The 18,066-nt window shown below is 33.6% G+C and overlaps 1 protein-coding gene across 14 annotated transcripts in view; it reads right to left on the reverse strand.

Moving 5' to 3' along the window:
• LOC106662528 (calmodulin-binding transcription activator 2) overlaps nt 1-18,066 on the reverse strand; it is a 324,643-nt gene that overhangs the window by 102,533 nt on the left and 204,044 nt on the right. Inside the window, exon 1 of one of the 14 annotated variants that reach the window (XM_014386697.2) lies at nt 3,598-3,999. The exons of the other annotated variants lie outside the window; for them this stretch is intronic. Within the exon in view, the coding sequence (XP_014242183.1) occupies nt 3,598-3,631 (34 nt within the window). The 5' untranslated portion in view covers nt 3,632-3,999. Of the gene's footprint in view, nt 1-3,597; nt 4,000-18,066 lie in introns of those variants that run through there. 14 annotated transcript variants of the gene reach the window in all.

An 18,066-nucleotide genomic window follows, 5' to 3' on the forward strand; every position in this document is an offset into this window, starting at 1 on the left:
TGTCAATAAAGCAAATGCGTTTGGATAAATAATGACGAATGTTGAAGGGTTCTCCACCGTGTGGCAAATCGTCTTCAAGAGGACTTCATCCTCTTTAGATCATCCGGTAAAGGCATTGAGGGAAAACGTGTCGCCAACAGATGACGAACAAGCCCTGGAGAGGTTTAAGATTTACGTGTGTGTGTTTGTGTGTGGTGTTTAGTGACCGTTATTTAAAGATTTTTTGGAGAACGTGAGATGCGGTCTCGTGTGACGTATGTTTTAGAAAAACATTTTCTTTATCGTGTCAACGTTTCGATCTTTATTGAGATCATCTTCAGGGCTCAAAGTGTTTGTTTTCCGTGTAGATGTGTCATTCTTGTGTATCGTGTTGAGAGTGCCGTGAGGGCACAACACACAAGAATGACACTTCTACACGGAAAACATTTGATTCCGGAAAACACTCAAACGCTTTGAGCCCTGAAAATGAACTCAATAAAGATTGAAACGTTGCCACGATAAAGAAAATGTTTTTCTAAAACCTACGTCACTTCTGACCGCATCTCTGGCTCCAAATAATCTTTAAGATTTTCGAAAAACTACATTATCTACACAGAGTAAAAGCCCAAAGCAGATAGTATTACGGAAAAGATTGTACTAAATATCATTTTTTCTATTAAAAAAACAGCATACAATACGAGAAAATTTTAATAAGACAAAAAAAGATTCAAACGTAGCGAATACTTTAACTTACTAGCCACAATCTTTGGAGAGACTGGTATAATCTGTTGAAAATAATCAAATTAGACGTAATAAAGTTAAGTAATTTTTTTATAGTACTTAAATACCCATCTCACGTTCAAATCTATCAAAGCCGTACCTTGATTTACTGTTTGACAAATAGACTTGTTCTTCCAGTTTAGGAGATTTACAATCAATATTCTATGAGAACCAACGAAGGAAGTCAAATATTTGTTCAGTGAAGTGGCCAATGAGGACAGTGGAAGTTTTTCCTTTTCGGATAATCCGTTCGAACCATTCCACAAAAAAAATATGCCGCCAGCAGAGAGAGAAAGAGTTTTTCATACGAAAAAGATCCCAGGTTTTTTTTTTTTGCAGGGTATGCAACAGCAGAAGTCATATCAACCCCCAGGGTGCCGGTGTTTTTGAAAAAAAAGCCAAAAAAAGCCAGTATGTCGGGTTCGAATGCTGGGCGGCTGGATTCGAACCCGGGACCTTTACCTTACAGTGATGAGCGCCGTGTCGACGCCTAAAGCCGGGAACACACTTACTCGATGCTACGCCATGCGAAGCTACCCGACGCCTTGCCACGTTTTGGTGAGGTTTGCACATCTATCCGACGCAAGCACACGTCGCGTACAGTCCACAGCGTTTATCACAATAATCACTATCACAATCGCAACGCATCTTTTGTTCTTAATGCACTATTTTGAACAAAACCTTGTAATAAATTGTTAGTTAAATTTTATGAGCACAACCATCTAATAAATTGTTTGTTAAACTTAATTGTTTTAAATAAAGTTACTCCTAACCATCATAATGAAATAATGTAATTTATAAAAACTTATGAATGTTTGATCTCGTTTAATTTGGTTTACATTAAAATAACATGTTGTAATTAATATATAGACAAAATTACATGTACTTAGTTCGAAATAAACTACAAAAAATATGAGTGTCCTGTTCTGATGCTACCCGACATTACAAAATGGTGTAATTTTACGAGCAAAACTATGAAACAAATTGTTAATTAAATTTTATGAGCAAACCCGTGTAATAAATTGTTCCAATTTTAGTATATTACGCCAATAAATTGTTAGTTAAATTCATTATATCAAAAAATCGTATTCCGGTGTTTTGATTAATTTTCTACCAAACCATTAAAATTAATTTTTTAAATAAAAACTAATTAATTTTTAATCACAGTTAATTTGGTTTATATTAAAATAAGTATGTTGTAATTAATATAACGACAATAATACATGTAGTTTGAATAAAAATATGAGTGTCCGGTTCTTTTGTCTTCGACTGTACTCGATGCGACCCGACGAAAATCGACAATGGGGATCGCAGAGCGTCGGGTAGGTTAGCGTGGCATAGCATCGGGTAAGTGTGTTTCTGGCTTAAACCGACCCCCCCCCCCCAGATCCCAGTTTTAAAAACACGCAACGAACTATAATTCTCGCAAGGATACGGACGTGGGATCAGCGATTTTAAAATTAACCTGTTTTGACAGAGATACTAGATTAAAAAAATATCATGTCCGAGCGTTATGTGGTCTGGGGTTTTGGTGTGATATGGTAGGTACTAGGAATAAGCGGGGTTTGTGCTCCCCAGGCACTGCACTGTTTATTATCTTCCTATTTCCTCAGTTCAGTACAATAGACTCAATCCTTCTTCTTGGAAGTATCAGGTCATTGACTGTCGCTGCTATAATTTCATTCCCTAGATTTTTTTCGTATCCTAGGTTAAATGTCCTTTGAGCTGGTGCTTCACATTCGAGGATGATATGGGTGTCTTTTTCCTCCTCCTTATTATATCAGGTCTGGGGTTTTAGTTTGAAACCTTGTAGTTCGGTCGTTTCCAATCGTCCTTGTCCGCCTATTCTAGCTGATTGTGTTTGTTCAACCTCAATACTAACTCACCTATACAGATAGTGGAATCCCGTGACCAACAAGCGATGATAGATAGGCCAAGTCAATCAGAAACAACAAAACTACAAGAATTAAAAATATAGAAGACAATGATTTTAGTTAGGTTAACTTTCTACCGTCCAGGTCCGTGCATTCTTGCCGGTTAGGTTATGTAAACTATAAACAAACTCAACAATAGAGATTGTGGCATGCTGATACAAAATCAGCAACATATATGCAGAACGAGCTGATCAAAAACGACCCCACTACAATAATTTAAAAGCAGATGACGCTTTACAGTTTGATCAATTCCGATCGTCTTGGTCCGCCTATCCTCGCTTAATGAATTGTTTGAACCAATCGTTAATCCACGCCTAGAGATGGTCATATGCTGAGGACAAAACAAGCGCCAATAGTCAGACGTTGGGACCAGAAATAACCAAGCTGCTACAATTTAGGACAAAGCAAATGTTAAGTTACGATGATGCCGTTATTTTGCAACTTTAACAAAACCAAAACATCTTGATTACTGATAATTAAGGTATTCTTTAAATACAGCTCGAAAGTTTAGACATGCGAGAAAAAAAGAGCGTTTCAAGATAAATTAGATGATTTCACAATCTTCTAACCTTGTATTCTTCTGATTTTTTATCAAATAATAAAGCATATACTCTTGTTTTATTGTGAAAGTAGGAAATATTTTCAATGTAATATGAAAGGTCGACAGGTGAAATTATCTTTATGGCCTAAGAAAGCCAGTTCTTGTCAGACAATCGAAACTCTTTATGTTGAACATGCACATTATGAAAAGAAAGCACAACCAGAACATAGTTATAAAGGAATAACATGAAATAATAAATAGCGTAACTTTGATGGTAGAATGGGTGAAACGTGCCCCAGGAGAATGTGCGTAAGCGAGCATAAACCCGGGTCGAATTTATGCTAAATGGCAGACGTTACTCACTTGCGTTGAGTGGAGGATGGAGCCTGGTCGCCATGTGATGAGCATAACTGGTCGTCGCCCTTCCGTAAACTCCGTGCACCCTCTGCTCGTGATGGTACGGCCCATAGTGCCTGTTGTAGCCCGCCAGTTTGAATCGGTCTAACACATTGTTTAAATATATCGCTTTGGTTTTCGCTCGCGCCCGTCTTCTAAAAAATATAATACTCTACTCTCTTTGTTCCCTTGCTACGAGTTTAGTTTACGTATTAATATCACTATGAAATACTGTTTCGATAAGGCAATTTACGCGCCTAGAAAATTGACTAGACCCCTAAATTTATGAACACTTGGATATGACTTATTTTTTTCTCTTAAACTCTAAATTTCTCTTTCTTGGAGAAGTTTTCTTGTTTTGAAATCGAAGGCGAAAGTTCCTATTTAAGCTCATAAATTGAAAAATACTTTATTCTTTTCGATAAAAATTTATATTAGATTTTGGAAAGGCAAAGCGATATAAATATGAAGCACTAATTATTGTACAAATTGCTCATTAGGACCTGAAAAACCAAAACGTTGGACATTAGTCAAATACGTCTAACTTGAGAATACTTCACACGGGCCCTTGTGAACAGACCGTCGTCGACTTTCCAAAAACAAGTCCCAAATCATGTAATCGAATATCATTCTGTGCGTCCGTGGTGTGCAGTGTTGAATACTTCTTGCTTATCACCCTGGTCCGTTTAATCTCGCTGTGTCAATCCTGTCGATTTTTCTTTCGACCGAAATAAAAAACACACAAGAACAAGAGGACCACAATGATCAGCAATCAACAAACAAAAAAAACACTTCATTTTAAACTCAAGATCGAATAAGATAAATTATAGAACAAAGTGAGAAATAAATTCCCAAAAAACATAAAATAACGTAGAGCAATTAAGAAATTTCCTAGTGGGTCTGAAGTGTGAAAAACCAGTTCTGTCCTTTTCGATCGTTTTGATCTGCCTATAATGAGTTTCGATTTCTCTCCGCGAAAAGCCGTAAATATTGACAGAGTAAAATGGTCGGTCATGACCATACAACAAACAATAAAACGATGGTTATGGTCCTGAAGTGTCTTGATCGGTATTAATGAATGAATATGTCTATTCTAGCTATTTTACGTTTCACTGATACGTGTTTCGCCTTCACGTCACTTTCAGTGAAGAACTTCGTTTAGCGTGCCTCCTACGAGTTATGATAATTTGTACGCGGGATCTGGTTAGTAATCGACGGCTGGTTCTATTGAAATATTGGTTTGTGCATTTTTGAGAATGAAGCATAGTTTATATTTTACTGGGTAAGTTCATTGTTTTTTTTACAATCTAGGTCGGTAAATCAGCCTTTATCTGCCTTTGCGATCATGAGCTGCAAATCAAACAACATACGGACTCAGTACAGTCGACTCAAAGTAAGTTAATATCCGTTAATAAAAATTCTCTGCGTAATAATTGTAAAAAGATTACAGATCGATTATAATTTCTCATAATGGTTATTATGCTTGTCGACGGTCTAATATACACTTGTCAATATATCATTACTAGTAATAACAAACTATTTTCGGAAGCTTTGTAAGCGTCCAGTCTTATGATCGTGACACGATAATGAATTGTTAAACTGTGCATGTGTCGAGAACATTACGATCATTACGAAAAAAACTTAAAATATCACCCTTAGCGTGCCAAGAGTCAGTATGATCATTGAGCTAACTTATTGACTAGAAATAGTGAAATATAAACAAATTACTTTCAAATGTGAAGTGTAACAATTTATAAAATGATCTTAACCGTGTAAATGTAACAAATGTACAAAATGAAATGTCAGAAGATATCAAGACGAAGTTCACGAACACGAAGCCAAATTGCTTAACTAAACTAGCAAAACACTTCTGTATGAGATTATGTGTTTTTCCAGTCGTTCAGGATTTTGATCGTGACATTGTTTCTCAGTAAATGAAAGGAGAATCTTTGAAATTTTGTGCACGTTTGTTAAAACAGACATGGTCAATTGTTTTTGGAGGATAACATTAACACTATTGACTCCATGAACAAGAACCTTGTTACTATTTCAACCTTAAATAAATAGAACGAAATTCACTCAAATCAATTCATTTTCTCAATGAACATTTTCTTAAAATCTCGTTCATCCCAATTCCAGTCATACCTCGAAACCTTATCCATACAAGGCAACTCCTGTTTGCTAGGTAACCAAGTGCCTTCCCCAATTAGCAATCCGAACGGCATCTGGGCCAGGTCAAACGCAGAAAAGTGTCTTTCCGACCACTTTTCCACAGTTTTTACTCCTCATCCTCATCTGATATCATCTACCGATTGTGTCACCGAGGCCTATAAGTTAAAACGCATCCTCCCTCATACCTACTATCTCATCCTGAAGTCTTTTCGCTCGGATCGAAGGTTTAAAGTGAGATTTTTTTTACCCCTGGCGTTCCACAAGGAAGTATCCTATGCCCAATCCCCTACACCATCTACACTGCTGACATACGCACTCATAAACTAAGAAACTATGCGGATGACAACAAACTCCTATTCTATTCTATTCTTTTCTAGCCACAGATATCTGAACGTCATTACGGATTGGTACACTCGGTGGCGGATCAGCTTGAACGAACAAAAATTCCAACAAATTACGTTTACGTTCAAACGTCAAACCTGCCCACCAGTGCACATTAACAACAACATAATACCACCATCGAACCAAGTCCCCTACCTTGGGCTTTACTTGGATTGCAGACTGACATGGAACCTGCATAGAGATTAAAACGATAATAACTTAACTTAAAGATATGGTCTATTCAGATACCTACTGGGACCAAAATCAACACTAAGCATAATCACCAACTAACCAACTTACAAAACACACAACAGACTATTTAGGCCTACGGAGTCTACGGGGCTCGGCAAAATCCTCCAATAACCAACGAATTCAATCCATTAAATCTTACGTTTTTCGCCCTATCCTCAATGATGCTTTTTACGTTACCAATCAAACTATCCACAAAGATCCTAAAATCCCATTCGTAAAGGATCTTATCCGAATAAGCTTCCTTAATTTCCACACTAAACTAGCCCTCCACCATAACCCACTACTCCTAACTCGTTCCTCAACGTCCCAAACTTACAATCCTCTACGATGGCCTCGTGTCCTTCTATCTTAACCCGCCCAATTAAATAAAATAGATTTTCAGCATAGGTTGGTTTTTCTCTCCACTGGTCTGACAGATCTGTCAGATTTGTGTATAACGACACTATTTGCTTAATGCGTATTTTGTTCAGAGAGCAATGAATAAAATAAATTACGTTAAAAAAAACCTTTTTAAAGTAAGGAATTGTTCAAGAAAAAGTGTATCTTTTTCTTAGACAGAATTTTTTATGAATGCATAGCCATGAAAGCTGTAATAATTCGAGTTTGAGTAAATTTTTCCTGTTTGTTTTTATGGGCAAAAATCATCCACGTACTCATATAAATTTCGTTGCGTGACACCTTACGGATTTCCTTTTTTTTATTAAAGGTCAAAAAACTGAACATAACTCTAGACCGACTTATTTTAAACGAAATTTGTTAATATATATCTTTGAAAAACACGATTTCCCTTGTGCCTGCGGGTGGTGAAGAAGTATCCTCACGGAATAATCTATTTTAAAGGAAATCTATTGCCTATTTGTACGATGTACAACCGGCAAAAAGCCACTGGGAACTATTGTAAATGAAGATAAAGATCGCGATATTGGTCTCGCCGTTCGCGTTTATTCCGTAAGCGATGACGTGAGCTCGAATTTAAGGGAAACGTCACGGAAGGGTATAAAACGTAAGAGACCGCGAAGAAAAGGGGCGAAAGGGGCAGTCGAAGGGGGTTGGAAAAGGGGCTAATTTTGTTAATGGCCGTGAGAAAACAAGGTCAGGGCGTCAATAGGGAACCGGGTCATCGCACAAAAGGCACCCCGCCGCCGCGGCGGTCCTGATTTTTCAACGGCTTTTCTCGAAATCGGCTCCTTTCGATAATAGCCGAACTAACAAGACGCCCTACTAATTAATTGACTAACCCAACGATTTCCGATTTGGCTCGGGTTTAGAAAATTCAACTGAGAGTTGTTTTTTACTAACATCAGTTGTTGTTGTTGTTGTTGTTTCAACCCATGCGAGAAGAAAGAAACCAAAATGTTAAAAAGTTGATGGGTAGAAAATAAATTGTCTTTTATTCAATAGGCGTTTATTTTTTCAGACACGTTCGGTCTAATCTTCAGTGACTTTTTTTTATAAAGTAGTTAGACGGTTTATTATGGAGTTCCACAAAATTAGGATGGACTCGAAAAAAATCAAAATATTAAAACTATATACTTTTTGAATGAAAACATTATTCTATTTTATCTTTCAGTTGTAAAATTAACCAAAATCGTAATAAATAAATACTTATTAAAAGTCTGAAAAATTTCCTTTTTTAACAAATTTTTTGTATTATTTTCATATTATAACACTAAAAAAACAAATTCTAACTTTCAAAAAATGTCTTAAATACGAATTAATGAAATTTTTCCATGAAATTATGTACTTTTTGAATGCACATATTATTCATAAAACATAGCGAGGTATTAAAAAAATCAAGATCACAATAAGCGAAATATTCATAGTCTGAAATAGGTCAACGAAAGTTTAAATAATTTTTATAAAACATACCTTTCTTTTTATAGGTAAATAGTTTTTATCCATTTTATGTGAAACTCAAATAGTAATATTTTTAAAAATATCTTTAAATTTTCCAAAAACAGATTTCTAGGGTCTGTAATCATTGTAATAATACATTATTATTTTACAGCCATGGAAATTTGTTCAATATTTCAGACCCGTGTTTTCTCTTTATTTGAGAGGAATAATACACTTTTAAATATAAACAAGCAAAAACCTACCAATAATTTTTTTTTGGACATATTCAATAAATATTTTCTGTTTAAAAGAACATACTGGCCCAATTTTATTCTGGGATGATAGAAAAAGATAACTAGGTTGTAAAGGCTTTTCAAAAATACGAAAACAACTAAAAGAATGTCTGCAAGTATCTGGGTACCGTAAAAAACCTGGATATATAAATAGCAAAGGTGGGTCCCAGATAATGAGGAAATTTTAGGTAACGAAAGAGCAGATAAACTAGGTAAAAAGGGAGCATTGAAACAACTCATAGGACTAAATTCATTTTGTGACATGAATTATTGTCACATTAAAACAGAAGTGGAATCTTGTATTACTAAAGAAAACGTAGGCTTATATGTCTTTAAAAAGTACAGAATAATAAAATAAAACTATTAACAGATGACCACTGACGACTATATGAAGAGGGGAGACAGACTGACAGCTCTACAACAGCTAGGAAAAGCTGTGGCACGTAGAAGAACTATTGTTATGCAATGTAGTCATCGCTACCATACCCAGAATCTGAAATTTTTCGAAATAATAAAAATCTTCCAAAAAAACCATTAGCAGAGATAAGACACAATAGACGAACGTGTTGAAGGGAGAAACCCTGCGAAAAAAAATTTGGTAAACCATCAAAATGTTTTCTGTCATTCGTCAACATTTCAAATAAATATTCAACATAGAAATCATATTTTGCAAACTTCATATTTTAAGTTTTTTACTATATCGATGAAATACAGCTCATATGTCTAGGGAATAAAATCGTTTCAGAGAAACTTTGAAAAACGGATCAACTGGAAGACAATTGAAGAAATCGAGAAATCCGTGGAAGAAACAAGTCAACTCGCGTAAAAGGACCAATCAGTATTTTTTTAATGATCCATTCAATCCTGGTGAATAATTACACCGATTACGTATTGTAAATAAATTAAGAACTTGGCCGTAATTACATTAAAAAGTCGGAAGAAGATTTTTCGACTTCGTTTCCGCAAAAAGTCTGAATTCAAACAAATCAAACCCAAAAAAATTCACTGTTCTAACCTTTTAACAACGGATTAACACTTAGTCCCAGAGTATATTCCAAAATAATTTTTAAAATATTTTTTTAATCTAATGACATGTTCTCATATGATATCTTCATTCGCTAATCACGAGAATAAAACACTTCCTTTAAATTTTGGTCATTTAAATTTTTAAATGGAACAAAACACAAATACTTACTTTAATGAAAATGGAAAAGGACTGATATACAAATGATCGAATTCTAACGCCAAAACATTTTTAAAAAAGTACATAACGTTCATTTTTTCACAATCAAGCGTTTTAAAAATACTATGCAAAGAAAGTCTTAAGTATCAGACAGTTTTCAGTATGCAAGTAGTTACATTATTTACATAAACAAAATAATTTACTTTTCTCTAGAACATTTCGAATATTTTTCACTACTAAAGATGAAACATATCGTGACAACCGCGAATACAGAAATGTCTTGTAATTTTTTGATATGTTTTAAATTGTCAGCTTAAAATAATTTTACAATAACTTTAAGAATCTCTGCTAAAAAAATAGGGCAAATTCTTAATTTGTGTGACAAACAATATGTATGTCCAAAAAGAGAAGATTCAGGTAATATTTTTTCACATTGACAGTGTTTAAGTTGTAGCATGTATGTACTGTATTTTATATATTCTGCTTTCTGTTATCGAATTAGATTAAAAAAAAGTATATTACGATATCATTTCAAATGGTCTTTCAGTTAGAATTATGATAGCAATATTGAACAGATATGGTTTGTTTACTTATTGCAAGGCCATGTAGTAGCGGTCTGCTGACTCTCATTTTTAAAGAATTCTTAGCATCGGGGAAAAATCTGAACAATCACATTTTTCTATATACATCAAGAAGAGTAATTCTGAAATCTTAACTTTAACCTTAATAGACACCAAACAGGGAAACTGGTTTTTTTAAAAGCTTTTTACACTGTTCTTACTCGCAAATTTGAATTGATAAATATGTCACATTTTCCTGTTACTATATGTACTAACAAGGAAAGGCTACAGGACTGGATCACCCGATATAAACAAAAGTTCGATGGAAATTTGGTCGTTACAAAACATTTCGGTCGCTGCGATCGGTCTATCAGAAGCATTTCGGCATTTTCAATATGTCAGCGTGATTTTATGAAGTCAAGAGTCTTTCGCCAAAAGCTACGAGTCTGTTTGTCGTATAAATAAGAGTACTGGAAAAAATATCGCATAGACCAAATTTCAGGTTCACCACCCCGCAGACAGTATGGAGAAATCTAACATTGTACGAGTTTTGTTTTCTTTTCGGATCCGTCACGCCATCACTTATGACGTTATTTTATTCCAATATTACAATCAGGCAAATAAAATATTGATAATTACAAAAAACATTGCAAAGGTAAATCTTAAATGTTTCATATTCTTTCAAAATTCATCTTGTTGGTATATGATTCGTGGTTTTCACAAAGATGCCCAATTGCAAAACGTAATTTATCCTGTTGCCCTCAGTAAGGATATAAGGCGGTTTAGAAAAGACATGGATCGTGTCAGTACCTGATTCACGGATATCATAAAGAGATACTATTTCACAGTTTCAATGTTGTACATAAGCGACTAAAAGTTCACGAGATTCGACGTGTTGGAATAAGAAAAAACATTACAATTGAAATTCATTTACTGTAAAATTTAAAAAAAAATACAAAGAACGCTGTACGAGATGTTGTGTTATTTTATTATAATAATTTGAGCAATATAATTAGACAATGTGTTTAAACTGCACTAAAAACGTAAATCTTAAATGTTACGCATACTCTAAAACTTAGTAAGTTGAGAAAATAATCTTAATTTTGTATTGTAATCTTCTGACACGCTACTAAAACATTATAAAGTTTATTGTTGAATTTATACCTACAATTGGAATAATGTAATTTTAAAATATTATCGCTAAAAATTTCTACATAGTAATTCCGTATACAAAAATGGTAAAGGAAATCTTCATTTTTATTAGGATACCCGGATATAAAAAATTTATGTAAATAATTATAGTATTCGAGTTATCTTAATAATTCTGACTTGTACAAATGTACCTGAGATGTTTTTTATTTTGTAAAATGTTCTTGTCGTTCGAAGAAGGAAAAATATATGTAATGTGAAGAAACTTATTTGGGAGATTTTTGCCTTTTTGAAGTAGTAAAAGAGAAATAGAAATTTTAAAAAAAGAAGCCTGTTGAACTGTAATATCACGAAAATGTCTAAATTTGCTGTTCGATTATCTGTTTTGTCCCGTAAGTGGCAAATCGATGGATCGTGGAAATTGAACACGAAAAGGCAGCCGATATTAAAATCAAGACAAGCGAAATTGTACGGACACGATAAAATCACGTGTAGAACTTGTCCAAGAGAAGGTTACCCGCGCTGTTATCCGTGCGAAACGGATCTTTCAAAAATCAGACCTCCAATGGTAGAATTTCCAAAACAAAAAACTACCTCAAGAAAAAGTCCGTCATTTTCAAACTGTATATGAATTGCTTCGAAAAAATATATTTTCTAAATTAAAACGAGATTTAAAAAAACTAAAACGATTCAATCCTATGGAAACACAAACACACATGCACAGCACAGTCACACTGATTTGGTCGGTATTGAAAAGTGGGTAAAGCCGTGTGGTCACAAGGGGCGGATCGCATCCGGCTCACCGAATTACAAAAGAAGCACTAGTATACAGAAAGAGATAGAGGACAGAAGTGAGACTAGCGAGCGTGGTGTCCACCCCGTGCCGCCCCCGATTCCGCGCATGCCCGCCGCCCCCACCAGCCTGCCCTAGTTTTTTAAACAGGGGGTGGTTTTGTTTATACCCGCCTTCCGCCCCTACGCCAATAATAGACAACAATAACAAAATATTTGCGGACCCCCGGTTAATAACGGCCCGTGTCCGTCCGCTGAACGTTTCCGACCTAGGGATAAGGGGAAAGTTTCGGTTCTTTATTGGAATTGTGAACGATCTGAAGGAATTTTTGGATTGACGTGGCATATCTGTTGGATTAAAAATAAAAAAATACTAGCCTATGCCCATGAAATCAATTATTGTTTCATCTCCCCAGGGAATCCAACTGATCATAAATACATTGCCAAATTACAATATTTGTAAAATAATGTGAAACCTTACAAAAATTTAGATAAATGAAAAACGATTGTTTTTAAACATGACGGTAAACATGCAAGTAACAAAAAGTGGTATTTTGTAGGACAAAGATGGTAGTGAAAACCTACAAATACCTAGATGTTACTCTCTCTTCTAAACTTTCATTTATGAACCATCTTAAAGAGAGTGAACAGCTAATCAAGAAATCATTACTTTGTGGCACACGTTTTTCAATACCAAAATATACCTTTCCCACTAAAATGACACTTTTTTGAACATCTTACCGGACATCAGTGTTGTGTGGGGCGCAGGTGTGGGGGTGGAATTAAATACAATGAATTAGATCTATTTAAAAAAAAAATTGAAAACATTGTTTAGTCTTCCTTGTTGAGACTTTTTGGTCTCTCATACTTCTTATATCTCGAGACGCAATTATAATATATTCATTGTTAGACTCTGAAGCTTCATCTTGTTTATACGTTAAGAGTTTTAAAAAAATTTAATAAATCAGAGTGCCTAAAGTAATCGCCTTGGAAACGTTAAATAAGACGTAGCATGGCAAATCGCTAAATATATGAGATTATATACTATCGATTTAAATGAACTACCCACATCTTTCATGAAATAATAGAGTTATGTACTACAAAAATGTATGTTAAAATTTTTTTTATTATAGAGAATTGGATTTTGAGGTCAAATGAAATAGTTATTTAAATAGCTAGTTATGTTTTGAATCAAAAACGGTTGTTGTGAGGTTGAGTGGAGAAATAGATCCCTTAGAACTTAAGCCATCTAATGACGAAATGAATGTATATTGTGCTGGTATAGTGAAAAAGATGGCACTTATTCAAATTTTGGAAAGAGAAGCGATGTTTGCTTTTTTTCAAATGGTAAAGATTGGAGAAAGTTGATTGGATACTTTACTGAGGCTTAAACTTTAAAAAGTCACTTGTATACGCTAGTATTCACCATTTATGTTTTATAATTGAATAACAATGTTCATTTTCTCTGGGGGGGTTTTCCTATAAGTTATATTTTATTTATGTTACATGATCTGTAACGTACCATGGACTGTCAAAATGATAAGGTTAACTTTTCACAATTGCAAGGTAGAAAGAGAAATCATTTATTTAATTTACATAATGTCCCTTTTCTATATTTGTTTATGTTACTTGTGATATAAGCAATACTTTAATTAATTGAAAAATAAACCTTTTGAAGGGTTAGAAAAGCCAAAAATACTGTTTTAAATGATATTTCTTTAAGTTGTATACTATTGTTGGAATTAACTAATAAACACTTATTAATAATAACAATAATATTCCGCAATTGACCCTCCCTCTTTTCACGCTAATAATTACTCCAAATCAAGCCAGACAATAATGTAAAAATAACTGATTATCTAGTAATATAATACATAGCTGAAGAACCATATTTCTTTCTAATATCCTTAACTACCAAATACTTTTAAAAGCTGATGATTGTAATGTTTTTTATTATTATAATTGACTAAACTGTTAACTTATTATAGATTTATTTACAGAGAAATATATCGAAATAAATTGTCTTATTAAACTAATGTCAGCACATAGTTTATTTTCATCGGAAATCCGTACATTATTTTTTCCATATATTTTTAATTATTTTTTTAAAATTTAGCATAGTTTAAATAAGAATGTCTTCTTTCATTCAGTTAAGCTTGTCAATCCTTTATTTTCGGTATGATATGACGTTTTTGCTTTTTATCAAACAAGCAAGTTTGAGAAATATATTAAAAAATTTAGATAATTGGCAGTCTTTATTTTGAAATATTTGAATATGAAGATATATAAAACAACCAAGCCAGGGCATTTTAATTTATATCTCATATTTGAACAAACATTATATAAGTAAATCCCTTTACGTTTTAGTGGTCAATTGTCCAAGGTACTTCTTTCAAATAATTATTCTTTCTATGTAAGGTCTTGGTTGAGATAAACAAGTCAGTGTCACGAGCGGGATTCGAACCCATGACCTTCGGCAAAATACGCCGCTGCTCTACCACTTGAGCTATCGTGACTTCGGTCCTCTCAGACACCAATTCGCCATCTCGACCTCATTTTATAAGTTACTGTTTGTACATAATTATGTTTCATTTGTGCAATTACTCAAAAACTCCTCGATTTATTTGTTCAACAACTACAGAAAATGTTGATATATTTGATATTTAGATGGCATCGGATACCTTCTAAGTATAAAAAGCACAATCTTACCTTAGGAATGATATAAACATGTTATTTAAAATCCATTATTCTCAAATAATTTTCCAAAAAAAGTGATTGTTTTTAACATAATTGTCTTGTACAAGTAAACCCTATCGTAAGTACGATACCGTATTGCAAACCTTTCAAATTTAAAAATACAAAAATATCAATTTCTTAGTACATTAATTGTCATAAACTGGCAGATCTAAGTCAGATTTTGTAATTATTGAGTGAACCATCTGAAAAGAAACCCCTCTCACTAATAATTATACATCAATGATTTACTGTAATTTTAAGCCATAATTCCAAGCTGACGTTAATCTCGATGGGCAAAACGTGCCCTACTATCTCCTGAAATATTTGGACTGAGTTAAATAAATATTTATTGAATGAACGTAAGAAATAAATCCTTGAAAAAATACGTATTACCATGCATTATTTTCAATGATTTTCATGAATTTCTTGCACTAATTTAATAATAATTGTTGTAACTATTATTATTTTAATCCCCTCTAACAAATGATAATTGAAACATCTATGGGCAATTATGATTTTAAAAATATGGTTTGTTTTCACAGTATCAAACATGAAAACTTTAAAGTCATTCCTGATAAGACTTACGAATTTTCCCGGACTCAGAAGCACGCGTGCAATCATTGCAAGCATATTTTAAGTCCTGCAATGCGTTCGGTTTATTATTAATTGGTTCGTGGTTGAAACTGTATATGAGATTCGCCCTGTAGTTAATTTCTTTTTTTTTCCCTTTTTGATCATTCCAAACCTGCTTAAATCATTGATAGTCAGAAGTCCAAAGCCCTCCGGCCTCGTGGTGAAAAATTAACTCGAGAAATCTAAACGAGAATTAAAACAAAAATTATAAAAAAGGAATGAGGCGGAGAGAACATGTGGTTTTTCAAGAAAAACACTGGGCAAAAAGTAATCAGCCCACGTTTATGTAACTTTTAAATACGGCTGGCTAAATAAGTGGCTTGTATGAAATTTATATGCTTCTTCCATAATAATAGGCATTTTTAACGTGAAACCTCTATTACAGGCATGGATCAAAAACATGTAATTTTGTCAAGTCTTGGTGGCCTGACTATACGATAAGCCAAAACAGCGAGGACAAGCGGACCAAAACTACAATGAAAAAAATTGAGAACTTTGAACAGGAATTAAGAAAAGAGATGAGACAGAAAGAGCATCTGGTTTTTCGACGAAACCGCTGGATAAATACGATCACAATTGGCATTTGTAAAATTGATGTTTTTTATCGTTTAATAAGCTACTTTTAATAATAGCTATGCCGAAAAACTTAAAAATACAATAATGCAGCCTGGGCCTGCACGGTTCATAAACATGTAGTTTTGTCGTCTCCGGTCGGGTTGGTCTGACTATTCGATGGACCAAAACAGCGAGGTCAGGCGGACTACGAGGATCGGATTCCACTAAACAACCAAAAATATATATTTTTTTTAAATTGAACAAAAATTATGAGAAGAAAAAAGCTTCTGGGTTTTGGTTCAATCTACCGTTAGGTCAGTTTAGTCCACAACACATCAGTTTTTAAATCTAAACTCAATCTTAAATACATTCTTTCCTATTTTCTTATCATTCACTCAATTAGGAAGATGTTCGATATCCTCCACCATCCTTTAAGGATCCTTTTTAAAAAAGATGGTTCCTACTCACATTAAGTTGTTTCGCAACAATCCGGATTTCGAGCCTTTTAGCTCATCATCAGGTTGAAGGGTTTTCACAAACACGTCTCTCGACATGAATTGCAGAAGTGAACCCGCTGATACCCCCGCCAACGCGACGTTCCAATGAAGAGCTGGGTTTTTAATGGCGGACAATTTGAACGTGCAAAAAGCGGGAATTATAACACAAATAACAATTGTAATAGTAAATACTGTAAGAAATTAATTGTAAATTAGTGATTAAAGATAAAAAATATAAAAAATAAATAAATAAAAATAAAAAATGAAATAATTAGAATAATACCTTAATATTATTAAATAATTATAAAACAATAATAATTAGACTAACTAGTTTAATTATTTGGACGTTTAATATTATTTATATACATATTTAAAATGGGAGGTAGATCAAAATCTGTTATATTATTAATGCATTTATCACCATGTTCAATTTTACATTTTTTAATTTCAAATTTCTCAAACCAATCTAGTTCTCTCCCTTTGTTGAAACAATGTAACACTGTTGTATTTAAATTTGAATTGAAATTATGTTTTGTTTCTTTTCTTTCGAATTCCGAAAATTTGTTCGATTTAGGCAATGTTCTTTTACTCTCGTTTTTATTTCTCTACCGCTTTGACCTATATATTTAATATTACAATCATTATTATATATTAAATTTATATATTAAACAATAAAGACTTATAGTAGTAGTAATATTACAATCATTACAATTAAACCCCGCTCTTTGTCAAATTGTCTACCTTGTCTTTAGGTTTTGAAAGGATGTTTTTTAGTGACCCCGTATTTCTATAAGCTATTCTAAAACCTTCTAGTTTAAAAATTTTACTAAGTTTTTCCGATAATTCACCAATGTATGGCAAACAACGGAAACCTAATGATTCATTTATGGTGGGGTGGCTGATTCCTACTGTTGATTCTTTTTATGTTATTTTTTTATTCTTTTAACTAGTAACCTATCAATAAATACTTCTAGGTACCCGTTGTTTTTTGCTATGGTTTTAAAAGTATCTAATTCATTTTTACAGTTAGCAGGAGTTAATGGAAGTTTTAACTTACGATCTATGAGCCAAATGAAACCAGCAGCCTTTTGAGACCATGGATGGGAAGAATCCGCTGGAATCATAGTGTCTGTAGTTGTGGTTTTTCTATATACATCTATTTCTATTAGGTTGTTTATTATGGACAATTTTAGGTCTAAAAAGTTCCAAAAGACGATGTGCTAAAGGGCTCGAAATCCGGATTGTTGCGAAACAACTTAATGTGAGTAGGAACCATCTTTTTTAAAAAGGATCGAACTCCACACTTACCCCATCATTTATAATTTCTATCCTTTAAGGATGTTACATACTAATCAAATTGAGGATAGAGGGGTACTCAACACTTGCAACAAGGCGTT

This window comes from Cimex lectularius, unplaced genomic scaffold, assembly GCF_000648675.2.
Source record: "Cimex lectularius strain Harlan isolate CLEC.00 unplaced genomic scaffold, Clec_2.1 scaffold33, whole genome shotgun sequence".
In the NCBI taxonomy this organism is placed as follows: Eukaryota; Metazoa; Arthropoda; class Insecta; order Hemiptera; family Cimicidae; genus Cimex; species Cimex lectularius.